The sequence below is a fragment of the Lates calcarifer genome, linkage group LG19 (assembly GCF_001640805.2).
Source record: "Lates calcarifer isolate ASB-BC8 linkage group LG19, TLL_Latcal_v3, whole genome shotgun sequence".
Classification (NCBI taxonomy): Eukaryota; Metazoa; Chordata; class Actinopteri; family Centropomidae; genus Lates; species Lates calcarifer.
Window position 1 is genome coordinate 14,117,600 of NC_066851.1, and position 21,499 is coordinate 14,139,098.

Below are 21,499 nucleotides of genomic sequence, written 5' to 3' on the forward strand. Positions count from 1 at the left end.
AGATATACATTGGTCACTTAGTGAGCTTTAGCGATGCTGGTAGGAGGGCTTTGTTACTTTTTGACAGAGCCAAGCTAGCTGTTTCACCATTTCCAGTCTAAGCTAAGCTAACATGCTACTAACATTAGCTTTACATTTACCTTACAGACATAAGTCTTCAGCTGTAAATCTTTATTAAAATTTCACACATTTACTATTTTTAACTCACGAAACAATTTAGTTGCTGCAGATCAGAGTGTCCTCCAGAACTGTGAAGTCAGGATCTCTGGCCTGAGGGGTCTGGAATGAAACCTGATATGGAGATGAGCCCAGCACCCACTCTCTGTTTGGGTGGGACCAAAATCAGCTGCATTGCAGTTACACTATAAATTGATTGTGTGTGGCAATCTAACAGCTTCCTGTTCATATACATTTTTTTTTAATCTTAAACTCAGTGACTCCACTGAGCGACACCCAGTGTGTGTTTGTGACAGCTTACACCTAACAGCTTAGGTGTGAGTAGCATTTCATGTTAACCTGCTGCAGTCTTCATTTAAAATGTAAACAAACTCACGTAGCTCTAAGATTTCTGTTCAGCCACTGTCTCCAAATATCAGATGGCGCCAGTTTCAGTTGGCAAAGGCGGTGTTTCTTTAAATCTCGACACTCCTTGAGTTTCTTTGTGCACTTGTCCCTCTGATTGGCATTATTTTATTAATTTGTCTGTTCGTCGACATGGCAGAGTGGAGAGACCTGAGAGATGATGCAGATACGTGGCTTGGGTAACAGATTAGATTATCACCTGTCTGCATCTACCACCTTTGTTTTTGTGTGTGTCTGTTGCTGTGCATGTGCATTTTCTTGGAGACCTCTTTTAAGTGAAAGAGAAAGTTTACACATGTCTGTGAAATGTTCTCATTTTTTTCATTTTCAATGAAGGAATCATCAAAAGACCTTGTTTGAACTTTATCCACATCCCACCTGCGTCACTCTGCTGAACTTTACAGCATCCTCGGTGAGAATGCACATCATTTCTCAGGAGCTAAAATGTCTTCCGAGATATTTTAGGCAGAAGATGAAAAGCTAAGGCGCCGTAAATTTCCTTGGACAGAATGCCAAATTGTGTCTTGCAGAGCATAAATCTTCTTTTCTCAAAAAGCTGTGCCCGTGTAAACTAACAGTGCATTTGCAGATGTGTGACACAAGGAGCTTGGCCAATTTTTGGGAAGTAAACGACTTCAGTTTCCATCTGACTGATTTAGGTAACATAAATTTTGGTTTGGGTTGAGCAAATAAAAGTATTTGGTGATTTGAGAGAGATGATTTGTTATGGCTAGAAATGTAACATTTTTCACCTTGAAATCAAAACTTACTCTGACTGTAGAAATGTTCTTGTATTCTTTGAATTTATACCTGGATTGTCAGCTGAAGGCAAATGCAATCTCTAACACCCTAATTAACTTCATTTCTATGTCAGACACATACAATAATTGCTTGTCTTCATTTTCCTTCTCTTTGTGGAATGAACCTTTTTCTTATTTTTTTATACGTGGGGCTTTATTTGCTCTTTATGCTCATTTAATAATATAATAGGAAACCAGGCTCCTTATTTTGATGCCTGTAAAATCCCCCCAAGCAGAGCTCCAAGAAATGTACTGTTATTGAGCAATTCAACCATCATATTGTCCTCTGCAGCTACCCATTGCCCCAGGCGTGTAGTGTCCTAACCTCCAATAACTATGTGCAAATGCCAAAGTGCTGACTTTGAAGTGACTGTAGAGTTCCAGTGTTCTGCTCCTTCCCTCCTGTCAGTTAATTTTACCATTTCCTCCCCTATTTCTACGCCCAAAACCCCCTCCTGTCCTCCCCCAAGTCCTGATCCCTCACTTGAGGCAATGTAGAGTTTCTGGGAGTGGCTGCTGCTAGCTGCTGGGTGGAATAGAAGAAGGGGTGGGGGGGGTCTTTCCAGACTCCTGGAGCCTCTTTAGTCCAGGCCAAACAAAGTGACAGCAGGATTCCACTGAAGGGGTCTCCCCATTCTCCTCAGTATCACAGGTCTGAGGAGGTCAGAGCGCCTAGTAGAGGTCAACAAATTGTGCAAACACACGTGTTGATAAATCAGCTTCATGCAGAGCTCGAGGGGGCAACACAACATTCAAAAAAATGGTGTGCTGATTTTATTATCACACACATTCACACATGGACACAGCCCAGCAAGGCAATCATTGGCATCTTTTAGTTAACACTAGGCCTTGTTATCAGTATCTGACTGAATCAAAATGATACCAAATAGCATCAAAACAATGACAATCAAATGATTTAGGCAGTCAACAGTCATGCAAGAAGTATTAAGATCATTTACTCAAGTAAAAGTAGTAAAAGCAAAAATACTCTGTTACAAGGAAATGTAGTAATATCATCAAAATGTACTTAAAGCATCAGAAGTAAAAGTACTCATACTCATATTACTGATGCATTAAAATTTACAGCTGTGTTGTACAGTATAATTTGCAAACCCCCCTAATCTTATTAAGAACTTTTTAAAATCTATAATTTAGTCCTTAAAACCTTTATTCTCTTCATACAGTTTGACAAACCTGTCACTGAAGTGAGAGTATTTATTATGTGAATTCAATTTTTTTTCACTTTTAAAAGAATAACATAAGACTTTAGTGACTAAAATAACTCAAGAGGAGGCTTGATATTAGATATGAAGATTGGAGTCTCTTCAGGTTTTTCAGACCAGTGTCATTTAGGCCCTGATGTCCAGCATTACTTGCAGAACAGACATTTTTTGCTGTGCTGTGAGCCTGAGAGCAGCATGCAGTGATAAGGTCAGCAAGAGATGGTGAAAAAGCAACAGAGGAGGCAGGGAAGAGACAAAATGGGGACAGAGAAGGAATTATTTGATGCAGTGATAGTGACAACCCACGTCCTGGGTTGTATTTCGAACAATATTATATTTTGAACAATGCCAGAAACATGAATACATATCTGAACAGTGTGGGGGAAGGTAGAAAATTCAATTTCTTTTAAAAAAAAAAAAAAAACAAAAAAAAAAACAGTATTTGGTGCAGGGGAAGTAAACATGTTGGTGTTTTACAGTAACAGGTGCACCACTCACACTAGTTTCCCAGTGTGAGCAGCAGAGCAACTCGCCCCGGGCTCCTTATATCTCTGTCAACCCTCAGCACACATTCCTCCATGACAAACCGGGCATTAGAGCAGATGGAGAGATTTAGAAAGAGAAAGAGATGGAGAGATATGTATTGTAGGTTGAACAGAACAAAAGAACTGGCTTCTATTTTCATTAGTTTCTTCACTTCACATGAGTTATTCACTGTGGTTTAAGGCCCTGAATTTGCATGATCTTTACGTTTAGGGTTTAAGCCTTGTGTTGAGAATGTTCTCAGGCCGCAGGGACAGGGTAAGATTTAACAGTTGTAAGAGAAAGGGGGAGCAGGAAACCTATTGTGAAAGGAAGAGTGCGTGGGAGACAGGAAAAGAAGAGAGAGACAGAGAGAGAGAGAGACATAAAGTAGGAGGAGAGAGGCGATGAGAGAGCTCCTTCTCAGCAGCAGTGGTGCGTAGAGGCAGCACTGACGTCTGTTTGTATGCTACCATGCATGGGTGCAGGCACACATGAACACGCACAGTCACATAACAGACCAAAGCGCCGGGACACTCGACGGGTCTCGGTTTCTCGCTCCACTGGCGAGTTTCAAGGAGTGGAAGGTGGACGTTTGAACATCTTCTGACATCCATCAGTCTTCTCGTTTCCCCCGTCGTTCTGAGCTTGTCAGTTTGGGCCAGAGGTCTCTAGTCGGGCCGCTGACGCTGTTACACAATCAGACATGAAAGAACGACACCAAACAAAAGACTTTAAGGATGTTTGATTGAACTTTACTCATGCTGGTGTTTGGGTCTGTGCAAAGATACATTTATTTCCCTGAAGGGGTTTTCTTAATGAATTCAGGAAACAGAGAGACACACAACAGAATCTTGGCTTTCCCAGTTGTGAGTTCTTTTTTCTTATATTCCTGCAGATTTAATTATATCTATCTGAGGTTATTTGTCACACAGCCAAACTGCATCCTCATATTCTCGGCCTTGGCTTCTGTAGGGTTGTCATGTAACTAAACATAGATACTAAAAAGCAGTTAAGTATTCAACAGTTGGTCCATATACATCATTGCACATTTTAGAAGTTTTTTTTTGTGTTGAATAATATAACAAATGTCCAGTGTGTCCAGAGGATGTGTGTATAGTTGGTGCATCATTACAGGATGTTTCCTGCAGAGAGAGAAACAGAGACAGTGACAGAGAGAGACTGAAGTGAGGATAAAAGAGCTTAACATTTTGATGTGTTAATTTCACAGCACTAATGAGGGACAGACAGGGGGAAAATATAAGAAAGACAGGCTGAGGGTGAGAGAGAAAGAAGCCACAGGCAAGTGGAGCTGTTCACACCCTGAACGAGCTGGTGAAAAGGGAGGGAGAGGCTTGTTGCTGTGTGTGTGTGTGTGTGTGTGTTTGTGTGGGGGGGCACATCCAGGTTACAGCCATCCTCTGTCCACTGTGTACAAACTGGGGCGCTGGGACATGGGAACAAATAGATTTTAGTCACCTGCATTTGGAAACCTCAGGTGTAGAAGATTGAGCTTGAATTACTTTAATTAACTTCATTTATTTACCTTTATTTTCATTTAATTGGGTATATGCAGGTATAAGGAAGTATACCACAAAGTAAGGTGTGTCATATACAGAAAGTCTTCTTTCTTTCTCTTTCTCTTTTGAGTCGATGCCAATTTGCCCTCAGGGCTCCGTGTACATGTGTGTGTGTTCTGCTCTGGGGGTGTGTATGAGTATGTGGGCAAGCTGCACAACACGCACCCTTGTGTACTACCACGCCAGATTCCCTCAGGTGTCAGGCGCAAGAGGTGTTCACACACACGAACGCACAGATAAACAGCCACATACAATTATACACACGCACATTACTGTGTGTGCTTGTGTGTGTGTGTGTGTTTGTATAAGTGTGTGGGTGGGAGATAATATCCCCGATTGACATGAAGACTTTGCAAGGCTCACTGCTCTTGGATTCCCGGTAGCACAACCTGTGAGCTTTGGTTTTACTTGATAGGAAGTGTGTGAGTATGTGTGTGTGTGTGTTTTACTGTTGAGTTGTTGTGAAAGTGAACATTTCATCTTGCAGGCATGGACAGTTTGTTTCCAGTGTTGTGAAATCAGCAACATCATTTCCTCAGCCCCTCACCTGAATTAAATCCCCATGTAAAGTCAGTGCAGTGATTTATTATCAGTCAGAAGAAATATATTGTTCATTCCAAATATTTTGGCACAAGGAGTAAGTTGTTTATAGTTTAGTTGGCCACTTTAATATTAATTGTACAGAGGTAGAAAGTACTGTGCTTACTCACAGACACTACGTAGTACGGCCACAGTCATTTAACAATGATTTTTTTTACCCCTTATGTATCCTTTTCTAAAATCTAAATCATGTAAATATATAAAATGTTCAACATTATATAAAGTAGGACTAACTGTAGCATCAAATTCCTACTTACTGTAAATTACAGAGCAACAATAGTGCATCAATAAAAAGCATTAATATAGTATATATACATGATCCTATAAACCTCTAAAAGGGGCCACTCTGCACAATGAAGGCTTCTGCTTTTAATACTTTAAGTATATACTTGTGCATGTATACATTTCAACTCAGTTAAAGTGTATGGACTAAACCTTACAATGCATTAAAATGAGATGAATAATTTCTGTTTAAAATCTGTGTGTAGTGAAATTTTCAATTTTGTAACTTTTCCACTTTGATTTGATGTGAGTTTCCCTTAAGCCCACCTCTCCTCAGCAGTTTTAACCACAACAGTAAAGCATTGATCTTTACATCTATGATCCCCCAAAGACTAAAGAGACCAAAACCTGTGTATGACATGGAATAAAGGGGGAGAGTGAAAAATGATACTGAAAAACTATTAACATATTAAAGCTGAGTTCCAGTTCTCTCCCTGCCTTTCTCAGACTCATTACCAAAACCTTTCACACCTCTGGGATCCCCACCCCCCACCCCAATCACACTCTTTTATCCAGTGCAATAATGAGATTCAAAACACTCCTGCCTCGGATTGTCTTGCAAAGTGCTCTCTGCGCTGCACACACTCATACACATGCAAGCCAGTTTCTCTCCAGCCCCTGAAGTGTTAATAATCCTACACCTGTCCTATCAAGACACCTGTTTTCACAGCTCTCAGCCAATCAGAGGAGAGAGGGAAACTCTGCTGCTGGAATGAAATAAATCTGGGCCCCGGCTCAGAGGGAATCACAACACTTGACTCATCTGTGTGTAACTGCTCTTCTCTGCTAGACCTGATAGACTCACCGACACATAGACACAGGCGAAGAGTTGAAATTAAAGGAACCTATTCCGACTGACTTGGACTGGAGACATGACCAAAGAGACTGAGTAAGTTCTGTGTGGATATTTTCGTCTGTTTTGCTCTAAAAAAAAATTTTCTCCCACATTTTCTGTTCATCAGCTAAAGTAAAAACTTTTTGGTTTAGACTTAGTGTAACATAGTGAATGTTTTGTATTGGATTTCAGTCTTGGGGTGGGAGAAGAGCAGGAAACCCCCCACCCCCTTGTTTCTATTTGCAATGAGACCCCCATGTGAAAGTGCCCGTTTTAAGAAAGGGGTGTTTTGCAGTGGGAAATTGATATGGATAGTTTTAACACACACACAGGCGCACACACTGGCTTGAGTCTGCAGTTGTATGAAGGTCTGTTTCGGCTTGTGTTGTCACTCACCTAGGGGCCACGGAGCACAAAGGGAGACCGGGAAATAAGAATCTCCTCTTGAGGTGTTGGACAGGGCACACAAGGCAATGGCAGCATGTAATGCATTGAATTACATAATGGCGAAACCTTAGACACAAGCCCCCCAACCCTGCGTCTGTGTAAAAACATCTGCACTCGGCTGGCTTTTTTGGGGGGGAAATGGAGAGTGACTAATGGAGCTGTGGTGTTCAGTTTTTTGTTGTTTTTTTTTTTAGGCTGCTGAGTGTGAGAGGGAGAGACAGGTGCATCTTAGAGCAGGTGTATGAGACACAGACTTAAACTAAGGCTATAATTCTGCATCAAAATAAGTTAAAATGTACAGTATTCCATGCTCAAATACAGTATCCCTACTTTCCCAGGTTTTGTGTTACTATGCATTCAGTGCTCTTCAGTAATCCTTGTGAGAAATCCTTAGATTTGCTTGTGAACACCTGTACTCTTTCCTACCTGTCAGCACATTTAATTAACTGTTTATCCAGAGCAAACCTGCCTATTTGTTCATCAGCTACTTCAGACAAACTCAAAAGGGGGTTTATCCCAGTGGACAGGATATTTACAATCCAATGTCACTGTGAGCCTCTCCAAACAAATCCTCACAATCCCAGGCTTTACTTTTTCCTTTTTTTTTCTACAAGTGATATTGAAAACCAGAGCTCACCTCAAAGATGGTTGTGGGTTTCTCTTTACTTAGTAAGAAAATCTTGGTCTCTTTTGAGATCTATGCAAATAAGGAGCTCATACAACATTCAGGAATGTAGTTTTTTTTCCTTTCACAACACTGGAAACCACAAAACGCTGGTTGTGTGTATGTATTGGCATTGGTGGGTGGCCCCTTGGCTTTTTAAAACGTTTTTTTTTTTTTTTTTTTGACACCACTGCTCCTTGGGTATGTTACTCAGCTTTGTGATTTTGCAATCGAAACCTTTTCGTGCTCAGGGGCAAGTATGTGCAGTGCTCTTAGGCTCAGGTACTGCAGCCAAACTCCAGCCTGCTCTTATTTGTCAAATAGACATAAACACCCCTGAATGCATGCATTTGAACCTTTTTTTCTCTGTATATTTTCAACACCTCAATCAACCTGGCTATTAATTAATCACTAATTAATCACTTTTGACCCTTTTCTCCTCTCTGTAGGACTCTGGGACTGGTTTTTCAGAGTGAGAACTTCAACTATAACCATTATACAAACTACATCATGGACTCCTGGTCCTACCTGGACGGCCCCGTCCCCGAGCAGAACCACTCCAAACCCAGACTTCCACCCAGGAGACGACCTGGCAGCAATAACCATGCTTTACGAACAGTGCAAGGTAGATAATGTAGAATCAGTACCGATGGGAAAGTGAATTATGTTTGTAATGCAAAAAATAAATCTTAACATCTTGTTTTTGCTTTAATTTCCTCCAGAGCCAGAAAGAACAGAAGCTTGCTGCCTGCAACCGTGGCAATAACCTCTACAAAACAGAAAGGTAAGAGCTCACAGACACATAGTCTGGTTTCTTGGAGCAGCTGCATGATTTGAAAATTAAATGTCTTCCTTTTACTTCTATCTCATCCCCTGTTATGACTGTATTAGAGAGAGAGTAAATAATACAGAAAGAGAAAGGCAGGGCTTTAGGAGGTCATTAACAGGTGAGTGGGTAATCCTCAAGTCAAACATAGTCAGAGGGATTATTGTCTACCTCTCCAGTCCTTCCATCCATCTCTCCTCTCTCTATCATCATCTGGGGCTTGCTTAAAGAGTTTCACAACAGGCGGACAGATGCTTGTTTTCCTCCCTCTGTCCTCTCTGAGCTCCCTATTAGTACTACTTCTCAGGTGGGTGAGAAATGGCCATTGTCGGGGCGCAGTGTTGTCCCCTCAAACATTTTTAACAGAGAAACTCAAACACAGAAGAAAAAAAGCTGGATTAAGAGACAAATAGTTCCCACCCAGACTCAAACCCTGTCTTTCTGCGAGCTCACCTCACAGTAGCTGTGTGTGAAGTGCTATTACTGGCTGTCGTGCGTTTGCACAGGCCGTCTGCAGGCTTCTGTTAATATTTGAGACAAAAATACCAGTCAGTCACTTTAAGGTTGTTTGTTTCCTTGCTGTGTTGATAGCTGCCGAGTCATGCTGATTTCACAAAGGTGGCTGTGCTGTTGCGATTTAACAACTTTCTCTTTCCCTCCTACTTCCCCCACAACCTCTAGGACGCCAGCCAATGCCAATGAACTTGCCTCACTGGAGGCGTCCGCCAATGTCATGAAGATCCTCTCTGAGAGCATTCCCACCAGCCATCCCCAGGAAGTTTTGGGATCCAAGCAGAACACCTCCCTGCCCATCTCTGTCCCCACCACCTCTGACACCTACACCACCCTGACCAGCGTTGTGGCCGACACTTACGACAAACAGGAGCTCAACATCATCTTCGATTCCCTGCTGCAGAAGTGGCCGGAGCCCGCTGTTTTCAGCGACCCTAACAATGAGGTGAGCCGATGTGTCATTATGTGAAAGCTGAGAGCTATTTCCTGTGCAGCTAGTCTTGTCTTTTTGGGCCTGTCTTTCTTCCCTTTTATTAAAACATTTCCTTGTGTGGATGTCAGGCTCTTCCCTACAGCGATCCCTTCTCTGAAGAACAGCACAGCCCCGTCTACTCCGGCTCCTACACCGGCTCCCCGCCACAGAGATTCAGGAACGACTTCCAGTTTTCCCTGGGAGCTCCCCCGGCTTCCCCTTACAAGTCCAGTGAGCTGCCCATGGTCTACCTGAACAAGGGACAGTTCTACCCCATCACTCTCCAGGGAGTGGACAGCAGTGCCTGCCTCACTGCCACCAAAGTCAAAGTGAGTCATGGTGACACATTACAAGGACCTTTTTTTTTGGTTGGAAATTATCCTCCAGTGTTCTTGTTTTGTTTGTATGTTACGTAAAAAAATTTGGTTACTGTTGTTCCAAGTGGCATCCTTCCCTTTAGGCTTTTTTCACATGCTCACTAATACATAAATTCTTCACGTGCCACCAAGCCAACCCTTCCCAAATATCTGTCCCTCCCTTGGAGCCAGCTCCTCTGTGACTAATTCCCCTGCTGACACCCTGCATGCTGGGGTGGTACCATTAAAATTACAGTGTCCTGCCCTGTCTAATTTATTCCTACGGTGGTGTAATGAGGCCAGAGTGCAACGCAGCTCAGCTTAAGCTCAGAATGGAAAAAAAAGGAGTGGGGGAAGGTGTGGTGTGTTTTAAAAACACAGGCGACAAACCTCATCTTTGTCAAGAGAATCAAGAGGTTAAGAATATACACAAACACACACCAGCTCACTGCAAATAACTGATGACAGTGTGAGGAGAAAAGAGAGATTTGGAGTGATGAATGAAATGTGGTTGGTCATTCTTGGAGGCAGGTGAAGAGTCACATGTAGTTAGACAAATGTACCTAACTCTCTGCTTTTTCTATCGCTTTTCTTTCCCCACTTTAGACGGTGGTGATGGCTGTGTTTGAAAATGACAAGAGCCCAGAAATGCAGCTCCGCTTTTGGAATCACTGGCATGCGCGGCAGCCGACCGTCAAGCAGAGGGTCATTGACATTGGTATGTTCATCTCATATAAAAAATATATATATACAAAGTCACTGTACGCCTGTACTTGTACGACATACAAGTGAAAGACTTCCTTCTGTTATGAGTTACATGAGATTTGAAACCTGAGAATTTCATGCAAAGAGGAAATTGAATTTATCTTTCTTTTACAGCAGACTACAAAGAAGTGTTCAGCGGCATTAGCAACATAGAGGAGGTGGCTTTCAACGCTCTCTCCTTTGTGTGGAACCCCAGCGAAGAAGCCAAGGTAAGCATACCACACTGTCAAACAAGCGAGTGTAAGGAAGGCAGACCAGTTCTCTCGAAGAGAGAACAGGTGGAAGACTTAGAGGAAAAGAGAGGAAAGGTAGAAGACGGAGGTGGAGAGACAAGGAGTGGCTGGGGAGGGAGGGAGGGGAGGAATCCCAGATATGTGTTTGGCCCCAAGGCTCCTTTCACCACATCAGGCGAGAGCCTCGACGTGTCTCTGTGGCCCAAAGGCGGTGGGGCGGGGCCACCGAACCTACTGGAAGGAGAAAGAGAGGGACCTGTATGCAGAAAATGGAGAGGACAGAGAGGAAGAGGAACGGGGGAAGAGAGGGGCAAAGGTTATAAAAACAAATATGGAGGAAGACAGTGAAATAAACACTTGGAGGTGTATTTTTAAGAGAGTTTTTAAACCAACAAATGTGTATCTATTTTTATATCAAACAGTGGCTACAAAAACATGTCATCATGTTGTGAATGTCACTGGCCTCTTCATTTGTTCTCAAATGTTGTATGACTCTAAAACCTGTTATTATTTCTTGACTGGAAAGAATGAGGCAAACAACACTGGTCAAAAGCCTGATGCCAACATGATGTATTTAAAATGCCTTTATTTTCTTATTCCCAAGGTGTACATTGGCATCAACTCCCTGAGCACAGACTTCTCCTCTCAGAAGGGAGTGAAAGGCCTGCCTCTAAACCTGCAGATTGACACTTATGACTTCAGCTCAGGAACCAACCAGCTCATACACAGGGCCGCCTGCCAGATCAAGATTTTCTGCGATAAGGTATGTGCTTATGCTGGCATCATTTCACCTCTTTTCGACTCGTGGTTAAATTGGCCGATCGGCTGAGTTCAAAGTCATCCATGTAACCATGCGAATGTGTGCGTTGTCCTCAGGGTGCAGAGAGGAAGATGCGCGATGAGGAGAGGAAGAGAAGCAAGAGGAGGGGAAAGAACAGTAACGATGCTAACAGTGAGTGTTGCAAATAAACAGCACCTTTTTAAAGATAGTTACACATAAGTGAGTGTCTATTCTGACATTGTGGGTGTTTCCTGCTTCATTTTCCAGCCAACAAGTCTTTAGTGAGCAGCTCCATGGGCAGTGACTGCACCTTCTTCCAGACTCTGGATGACCACGTCACCCAGCCAGTTCTCTTTATTCCAGAAACACACCTCTCCAGCTTACAGCGCATGGTAAGTCCACCTTTCTTTATACTTTATTATTGCTGGCACCCTCCTCTCTCCTCTGCTCCCTATGTTGAGTGAATCATGTGTTCCCGACCACCCGTATCCCTGCAGGCAGTGGGACAGGCATGGGAGAGTTGGGGGGGGGGGGAACTGTGGGAAAGTATGTAAGTGGGAAAAGTGGGCTGGGAAAAAGGGTGGGAGCAGGAGGAGGGGAAGGTGTCAGTGAAAGTGAGGCAAAGAAACCAGGGGGATGAGCTAATTGGAGTCGAAACCCGGCACCGGTACAAGCCGCTACAGCTGCTGACACTGGGATTAAGCTATAGGGGCTCACACGAAAACACACACACACACCTGGTGGGGCAGCGCTCTGACACACAGACACCTGACATTCAGTATGCTACCACCCTTATATTCAGTGTTTCTTTCACTCACTCACACACAAACTTGCAAAAACAGTGAGGGGAGCGTGCTGTTCAGACAGGCCAGTTTTCCCACAGTGTGGATGTGTGTGTGAGAGAGAGAGAGGCAAAGAGACACTGTGGCACTGTTAATTTGGATAAAGCATCCCTGCATTACAGTGGGTGAAACAATTAAAGAATATGCACAAAAAAACAGCAATTACATATTGACTTTATAATGCAGTGCCCTTCAGTCTGCATTGAATGGCTAAGGCATAAATGTCTGTGATTGGCCAATGCGATAAAGCCTTGGACAGTGCTATCTGTGTCTCTCCATCAGTGTCCATGCTCATGTGGCTCTGTTAGAGGTTATGGGAAATGCGGTCATTAAAATAATGATAACATTCCTTTTTGAAGGTGTCACGCACAGATAATGCTGGGAAGGGGGACATTAAGCAATACCTTTATCAGCTGAGTTGTGTCTAATCAGATCTCTGGTCTCCTCTCTGTTTTCTGCCTGTCTCTCTCTAGGCCACTCCCATGGATGAGATCGAAAGGTAAGCATTGGTAGTCAGCATGAGGCAGTGTTAACAACTGTCCATCACAATCAGTTATTTTCAAACAGATGCATAGTGGCTGCTTTTGTTTAATGTGAGCGTTTCTCTTTTTCCAGGAGTTCTATGAAGAGGTTGTATCCAGACAGAGATCAGAACAGCTCTCCACCCAGCAAGCAAGCCCGCAAAGAAGACCCACAGAGAGGTAGATAGAAGACTAAAAGTCTGATGATAGTAATCACCAATAATGAGTCAATGTGCCTTTGTCATCTAACTGTTTTTTTTCTTTTCTTTCTCTCTGTTAGTGCTGTTGTATGTGAGGACAGGCGCAGAGGAGGTGTTTGATGCGCTCATGCTCAGCACGCCAACACTGTCGGGCCTACAGGAAGCTGTAAGTATTACATGACTACTTCAAACACACTCACAAACACATTCCTGATTTGATTTACCTGACCTGGTTTTATGAGGTTCTGCTGTTCCCTTCCAAGGAACGCAAACTCGCACATCACGCTCACACAGCGTAAATGCAACCGTACGTTATCCCTCAAGTGTATCACCTTTCATTTCAGCAGGAGGTCACACTAACTGTCATCTCATATTCCTTTCCTCCCTCAGATTTCAGAAAAGTACGGCATGCAAAAAGACACCATTGGGAAAATCTACAAAAAATGCAAGAGAGGGTGAGTGTCATATTGTTTCTTTGAAATGTCTAATGCATTATACAACAGGCTTTACACACAAGCCGAATTAAAGGCATGCATCTGACACAGACGATGAGCATAGATTCAGGGCTTAGTTTGTCTTTTAAATCTAATTCTCCTTTAAGGAAGCTCATGTTGACAGACCGGGTGGGTAGGTTAGTTGGCTTGGCCTGCTGGAATGTGTTAATTGCAGCTCCTCCAACAAAGAAAGACAGATGAGGGATGAAAACATTTCAAAAGTGCTGCTGGATGAGTCACAGGCGATTGTTGCACTTATTTATGTTTTCATAACCTCATCTCATCGGAGCATCAGGAAGTTTTGAGGCGTTTAAAGAGATATCTGGTATGATAAGGGTTTCAGAGGCCCACAGTCACCAGGCTGAAGGTCAACCCATTGAGCTGGGAGATGTCACAATCATATCAGTGGAACACCGACTGTGCTGTGCTTTGGATTGGGAGCTCTGCTTAGAAAAAAAAAACAAAAAACTCCTAGTGTTTAATTTCCTCAAAGGATATCAGGGGAAAAGGTTGCACTCCAGTGGTAATGAATAGGTCACCACCTCTCCTGATGACTGATGATTCAAAGAGAACTACTTGTAAAATAATTATAGGTGGGGAGAGTCTCAAGAGTCTCTAAAATCAAGATTTCCAAACATCCTTTTGTTTCTTTTTAAACCCAAAAGACAGTCATTCAAAAGCTGTCGCACTGGTTATGGGACCAGGCCACTTCTTGTGAAATAACAGAAGAGATCAAAGGCCATAATGATGGTTGGCTCTCCTGATGGAGGCTGCAACACCTTCGGGTGATTTTCTTGCTGCTTGCCAGCAGCCATCAGTGCAGGGGGAGCAGCTAAGCTAACAGGTTGGGTTGCATTCTCCCTGCAGTTCCCTCCCTCCCTCTTTTTCGCTTGTCTTCAATCAGCCCTGTCCCTGCAGGCAGAATGCTCACAGGTTAGCATTAGCGTTAGGGAGGAGGAAGAGAGTGACCTGATTTACTGCCCCTACTGATGCAGGAGATATTTCGCCATTATGTTTTTCACCTGAGCTAATGACATGTTGCGCTAACAGGAAACTTGTTGATTTGTTGGTTATGTCACACTTGAGTCAAAAGTAGAGCACAACCCATTTCAGAGCCAATTAGTATGTTCTAGTTTTGGAGATGAACATGCTTTTATTTAAAAAGGTTAATTTGATTCGTCCCACTTTCTGTGCACCACTTTTTTTCCGCCAAGATCGCCAGAGTAATCTTTCATTTTTTCCTGTCTCATATTTCAGGATCTTTGTCAACATGGACGACAACATCATCGAACACTACACCAACCAGTCAGCCTTTCTCATTGAGATGTCAGAGGTGGTCTCCGGTCAGATCCAGGTCACCCTCGTTGAAGTATGAGAACAAGTCAGCTGCCTACTCGATTGAAGGATGAAAAAAAATAAAAATAAATCACAGATGCCAATTTAAACCATCTCTCAAAGCACTGCCAGGTCAGAGACAATGTAAGCTGTGGACTGCTGAGAAACCAGAGAGAGAACTGGGTTGAAGTTTTTTGATTTCAGTGAAAATATCGAACCCTTTCTTGTTGTAAATACCACCCTCCCCAATTCTTATGATTTTGTTATTTGAATTTAATATTGTAACGTAAGAGCATTTATAATGAACAACCTGTACATATATACTGTAAATAGATTTTAATATGACAGTGTTTTATGAACTAGCCATGTGCATTTTGCAATCCATTTTCCTCAAATTGCTATGTATTTCAATTGTTTTTTTACAGAGCCCTGTACATGATCTGTGTACGGCATTTTCAGAGGTTGCAATTTCTAGCTGCTTTCAGTGTACTCATCATTTCTTCTGTAAGAGTCAATGGTGCATTTTCTCACCCTCATCCTGCTAATAATGTTTTTCACTGCCAAAAGTATCCTCCTCTTGGCTCCTGTTAGTTTCACGACTATAGTGACCCAACGCCAGGTTGCATTCAGAAACCTAAAGTCACACATTTCCACCCATAAAACCACACAAAAGAGCGGTAGTATTGGCCATCATTTCGCCTGAAGCTGTGGACATTTCCTAACTGTATGGTGTAAACAGTTCAAATGACCTAAAACCCTGAGGCCTGCCAGAGGACTTTTCATAGTATGCGTGTGTTTAAGCATGTGTGTGTGTGTGCACAAAAAGTTGTAGGATTTTTTTTTTCCTTGTATGTTATGCAGCATTTCAAAGCGAACATGTATCCCTGTAATATTTCATTATTATACCATGGCAGTTCTGGTTGTATTAGTCAAATCTTGCCTCATTTTGTAAGAAAAAAAAAAAAAAAACATGCATAATAACTTCTGTGGTCTCTCAGTTATTACGATCTGACTGAAAAGCTGTCACATCTTCTGCCAGGACGAGTCGTCAATGGGGAAAAACAAATGATAATGATGAGAGATGTTTCCTGGGTGTGTGGCGCATGTGTACGTGCACAAATCCATTTAGTTTTCTGAGGTGAAGTGCATATTGGAAATGTAGAAACAGCTAATTGCTCTGTCTGCTATCTCTCTACAGATCAAACACAAAAGCATGAGAGGTTAGTTGGTGTTAGGGGCAGGGAGTGTGTGTGTGTGTGTGTGTGTGTGTGTGGGTGGTGTGGTGTATGAGATGACAACAGACAAACAAATACACAATCAGACAAATAAATGACAGTGAATGAATGTACAAACAAAAAAGGTGTGATGTCAAATCACAGATACAATCTGATAGATCTGTGGATGCACTGGAACAAATCAGATCCATGGAGGCCCCACCCCTCAACTCACAGGACCCAAAGGACTAGCTGTCCCAATGTCTAATAGCAGATACCACAGGACACCCTCAGAGGTCCCATGTCCGAATGCCCGCATCCACACAATATCAGGCAGGTCCCACAGATGCCACAATGTTATTCACTTCACCTATCAGTGGTTGTTATTTTTTTTAGCAGCTGCCCCAGACAGCCACACATGCCGAAGTGTTGGCACACACAGAAAAACTCATTGCTTTCCCCTATTTGGTGACACTGACAGGGAGAGCAGGGAGACACTCTGTCCTAGATATAACACAGACATCCTTCAGCAAGTCAAAGAGAGAGTCTCACACACACACACACACACACACACACAGAAAGTGAGACAGAGAGGCAGAGAAGCAGACAGCCGGTGAGGCAACACAGACACAAGGACAAACACAAACAGAGACGTGAAGACAGGGGAAAATTAGAAGGCAGAGATAGGTGGTGGTGGTGGTGAGAGACTGCCGAAGCAATGACAGACGAGAGGGAAGCGAGAGAGCAGGAATAATGAAGAAGTGGCTGCACCGTCTGCTGCCAGAGGGAGAAACATGTTAACCATACAGACGAGAGCAGAGAGGCAGCCACAGATCTGCAGTGAGATCTACACAAGACCCCTCCTGAAATGGTAAGTGACTGTGACTCCATGGGCTGTGTCTATCTGTTTGCATGTGTGTGTGTGTGTGTGTGTGTGTGAACATGTGTTTACAGTCGCTCAAAATGTGCCTGTGTGGTAGAAAGTGTTAGGGCTATTAATAACCTACAGTATGCTCATCATTTTCAATTCATGCCCAGCCTCTTCAGCTCTGCGTCTCTGCAGATGTTTCCATGCCTTCACTCTTATCTTTTCTGCACTGAAACAAATCAGGCATCATGTGAAGTCAGTGCATTTACAGTATATCACCTCAGTGGATTGGCAGATGGATTTGGCAGGTGCAGTGTTTGATAGGATCTTAATGGTGTTTAAGGAAGCAGAAAGCTCTGATTTAGCCTGCTGTAAGTGCATTTCTACCTGACACCTGTGTACAAAACACCTTGAACCTCGAATAGGGTGAGGTTTTACTGTGCAGCCGACTGCCAAACCCATTTAATTCACTCCCAATGCAGAGAAGTCGATGATGCTGACAAATGGGTCAGGTCTGAGAGCTACGTGTTGTTGGAATCTTCTCTCTTTCTCTTCTTTCCTGTCATGTCAATGAAACGTTCCAGTAGCAAAACAGGAAATACTGCCACACTTCCAGTCACCACGTTGGTATATATTTTAGACACGATGATGCGTGAACACAGGTATGTTGTTGTTCCATCTCTTCAAAATCCAGACATGTTGAAATTTCCATTCTATTTTATTCTTCTCTAGTATTTTATTTTGTAGATTTTAGTATATGCCACATGTCTGGTATATATTCTGGTCTGTTTTTAGACTGGTTGATGCTCATTTGTCTGGAATCCTTTCAAAATTAAATACTTCAGTGCAGGCGATTGGTCAGTCCTCGCAAGCGAAATGTCATCAACCCTCCAGTGACATTTTCACACAATTAATAAGGTCAAATATACAAACATGATTCATGCAGGCTGGACATCCTGTCCAGTGCTTTATGTAGTGACACTATGCAGCAATACTGCAGTAACAAACAAATAATGAAAAGGTCCCTGGGTTAGTCATTTTCTCAGGTCATTCACACACTCAACCTGCTCCAGTTCACAAAATATTCCTGTTAGATGATGATTTTATTACACTGTATGTCCTCCCAGTAAGAGTTGTGATGTGATGTGATCCTATGGTGTAATGTATTACAGACATTACAGCTCAGCATTTTGTAAACCTTGTCTTAATAGCTATCATTTTTTCAATACATTGCAAATATAAAGGCTAGATGTTAGAATTATGTCATGACAAAAAACTCACAGGAAGCTCAACAATGATTTGCCTTGATGATTTGCCTCATACGTCATCATCACATTGGGTTTTTGTTATAAACAGAAAGTCTGGAGGACTGAAAAGTGTGTGATTCATTGGAAAATTATAAGTACATGAAGCAAGGTTGAGGTCATGGTAATATCTGTTGTGGGTGTTGAGAGAGAACTGAGCTACTTGTGTTTGTGCATGTCTGCATGAATCACACACGTCTTCAGGTTGTCTTGTTTTGCTCCCCCCTCGGTCCTCTGTCTGTCCTCCTCCGGGCTGAGACACTGTAGCTGGACTCACTCTGCATTCAGACACTGGCCTGAGATAATTGCCAACCCAGCTGACTTCTTCCAAGGTCATAAATGGCCATTACCCATCGGGCTTTGAGAAAACAACAACACTCACTCACACACACACACACACACACACACACACACACACACACACAGCTGCACAATATGGCATTGTTTGTGTAAACAAGGCAATCAGCTTTTCTATAGAGGAGACTAACTAGGTCTTGTGATAAATAAAGCCACACACACCCTCACGTTGAGGCTGGCCAGGTTATCGTATCCTAGCAACACAGACAGGCATCGACCGTTCAGTCTTTTTCTGTCCAGCGGCGGAGCAGGCGAAGCCATACCTCCATCTGCTTTCTCCTGCTGCACGAGCGCATGTCTCTGCTCTACTTCACACCTGTTTCCTCTCGTTTCTCTGTCTCTGCCGACCTCTTCTTCCATCACTTCAGCCTGACATGCACCACCCTCTCTCCCTCTCTGACTGAGTCTTTCTCTTTCACTCTGACAGTCAGAATGAAGAGTCTTCAGCAAAAAGGCAGGAGAGTTTCGAGGAAAAGGTAACGGATGAGCTGTTGAACTTAAAATTTTCCGCTCTTTGTACTCTGCTCATGTTTGCATATTTGTGAAGAAAATATTTCAAGTTTTAAATTCTCTGTTTCCTTGCAGTTGTAGTTTAATAAGCTGTGTCTTGTCAGAGGACAAAAGAAGATGTCTTATTTTTCAGAATTGATCCACCCTGTTCTGAGGGGTGCAATGACACTGACATATGATAACAACAAGCAGAATCTCTGGAGGACAAACAGCAGCTTTTGGAAAATATCCAAAGCACATTGAACACAGGTACTGTTTTATTTTTTTTACAGAGACCAAATTAGTTTTACATCTTGCAAGTTTTCCTAGACAATCAGGGTCGTACCACTTATGATGCACACTCCAGCCTCCATGGTGATGGGGATTGTCTTTGCCCCCTTGGGACTGGTCCTTGTCTTCACTGCTGCCATCACCCCTCAGTGGAGAGAGGGACAGGCGCGTCTGGGCATGACGGGGCCAGGGTCGCTTCTACGATCAGGGGCCAAAGGTCACGGGATGGGGGTCAGGTCCGGGTCAGCGGAGACTCTGCTCCTTCTGCGGTCTGATGGACTGTGGGAGAGCTGCCTGCAGGTGGAGCACTCCGAGCTGAAGCAATGCTGGCCTGTGGCGGGCCCGTACCAGAGGGACCCACGGGTTCGCCTGGCGCAAGGTTTGGTCCTGACCTCCCTGTTCCTGTGTGGCACTGGTATTGTTCTGGCTTGTATCGGAGTCCGGTGCTGGACAGATCTACCTCTTAGAGGTGTAGCAGCTACGGGTGGACTCCTGGTGGTGATGGCTGGGCTGCTGAGCTTGACCGCCCTCGGGGTGTACACCCACAACCTCAGAAGACTGGGGATGGTTGATCCGAGTCAAGGGATCAACAACCACAGGTTCCCTCACCTCAGCCTGCGTCCGGCCGGCTCGCTCTACTTTGGGTGGCTGGGTTCGTGTTTACAGGTGCTCGGAGGCAGCGCTCTGCTGTTCAGCTTCAAACGACCAAAATGCCCGACCTGCCCGTCCTGCCCAGAGCTACCTGTCTGCCCCGCGTGTCGCTCATGTCCAGAGATCACCAACAAGCCAGACACTGATGTATATGAAGTCACCTGTTAGAGTGTAAACCACAGACTTCAAAGATTTAAAGACAGCGTGGGTGAAAATGAACAAATCTGGACATGTGTACTTTTCTTAAAATCACTTCCAGCTCATCAGCTAGTAAAGCTGCCACTAAATGAGTCAATGAAACAATGACCGTGAACCACAGAACATTGCCACTCCCTGATTAATGGACTCTAATATCTGGTGTGAACATGATGGATGTAATTGCCTCTTGACACAGACAGAAACATAATTTCAGTGCAAGGAGTACAATGATTGTTATAGATTCATGCAAGATCGTCATGGTTGAAAAGAGCTCAAGTTCCCGCTGCCTTCTCATGTGGTGAAACATGACTGAAGTATCTCTTTGTGCTGCCTTTTACATTGTAGCCATGCCTTTGTACTGTTAGCAAGAAACATAACGTCATTTGTGTCCGAACAAAACTGTGAAATGTAAAATAGTTGTGATACGAGCAGATTAGCAGTAGTTTTGATTATGTTAAAGCTTCAAATACTTCTATGGATGGAAGAGCTAGTGTTAGATTTCATTATGTAGATTACTACTGAAACTTAATAAAAACAATGCAAATATGGAAATTCATTCCTGAAAAATTTTCTCCAAAAGAATGTGCAATCTGCTTTTTAATGTTTTTATTAGTAGTCACTGTAAGCAATGAAAAAGACCAGTTTTAAAGGTCAGATTAATGTAAAGACGTCACAAGTAACCTGCCAGTTTCTTAGCCTGTCCGTCAGGGTAAAAGTTTGTACGATACTTTCACTAAGGAGCCTTCATCTAACGAATGTGACATTGCCGACTTGATGACACAAACAGTGAGAAAAGTGTTTGAGGAGGAGGATGTACAACAGGGTGTTGTTTGTTCTTTGTAAATTATTCATTGGAGTTAACTTGTTATAGTGTGTTCATGCTTGGTGGTGCATTCTGCATTGAATAAAGAATTTCAACAATATATCACTGTGTGCTTCATCCTGATTATGTGAAATTGAGAGTAAAGGCAGATTTCCATTGAAAAGAAATATTGCAAACAGAAATCATACCTCACTAATTACACTACATGTGTACATCCGCGCTACACTTAAACATAATGAGGCTATTTATAGAGATGGACAGTGGTTCCATGCTCATTCTCTCCACACAAAGCTGACAGGCAGAGAGATCATCACGGCCACTGCATGTAAATCTACTGAATTATGCGCGCTATGTGAAGACATCACGACCTAATGACAGAAACGAACGATTCAGTTCTTACAATCAGCTGCAACCTGCGTCATTCAGAGAGT

General features: G+C 43.1%; 2 protein-coding genes across 7 annotated transcripts; both read left to right on the forward strand.

Moving 5' to 3' along the window:
* Positions 1–6,291: 6,291 nt before the first annotated feature.
* grhl3 (grainyhead-like transcription factor 3) lies at positions 6,292–14,960 on the forward strand. Its single transcript, XM_051078247.1, is given in 16 exon segments — positions 6,292–6,478; positions 7,985–8,108; positions 8,110–8,160; positions 8,264–8,319; positions 9,043–9,319; positions 9,436–9,675; positions 10,309–10,420; positions 10,582–10,676; positions 11,305–11,463; positions 11,577–11,652; positions 11,749–11,873; positions 12,797–12,822; positions 12,939–13,024; positions 13,125–13,210; positions 13,435–13,499; positions 14,796–14,960. Coding segments are annotated over 16 exon segments (1,713 nt in total). The 5' UTR covers positions 6,292–6,461; the 3' UTR covers positions 14,914–14,960.
* Positions 14,961–16,533: 1,573 nt separating this feature from the next.
* Positions 16,534–21,168, forward strand: cldn23l (claudin 23-like). Of its 6 annotated transcripts, none has more exons than XM_051078271.1 (4): positions 16,534–16,958; positions 19,044–19,092; positions 19,202–19,375; positions 19,547–21,168. In XM_051078271.1, the coding sequence occupies exon 4, from the start codon at positions 19,574–19,576 to the stop codon at positions 20,213–20,215; it is 642 nt and encodes a 213-aa protein (XP_050934228.1). In that variant the 5' UTR covers positions 16,534–16,958; positions 19,044–19,092; positions 19,202–19,375; positions 19,547–19,573; the 3' UTR covers positions 20,216–21,168. The 6 variants fall into 6 exon arrangements, with proteins under 6 accessions (XP_050934228.1, XP_050934226.1, XP_050934227.1 ...); XM_051078269.1 differs by having other exon boundaries at positions 19,260–19,375; positions 19,473–21,168; XM_051078270.1 differs by having other exon boundaries at positions 19,260–19,375.
* Positions 21,169–21,499: the final 331 nt, after the last annotated feature.

What these genes read in the sequence shown, in the direction of transcription:
- cldn23l (XM_018663377.2), top strand. Translation starts at nt 19,457, where the DNA reads ATGATGCACACTCCAGCCTCCATGGTGATGGGGATTGTCTTTGCCCCC.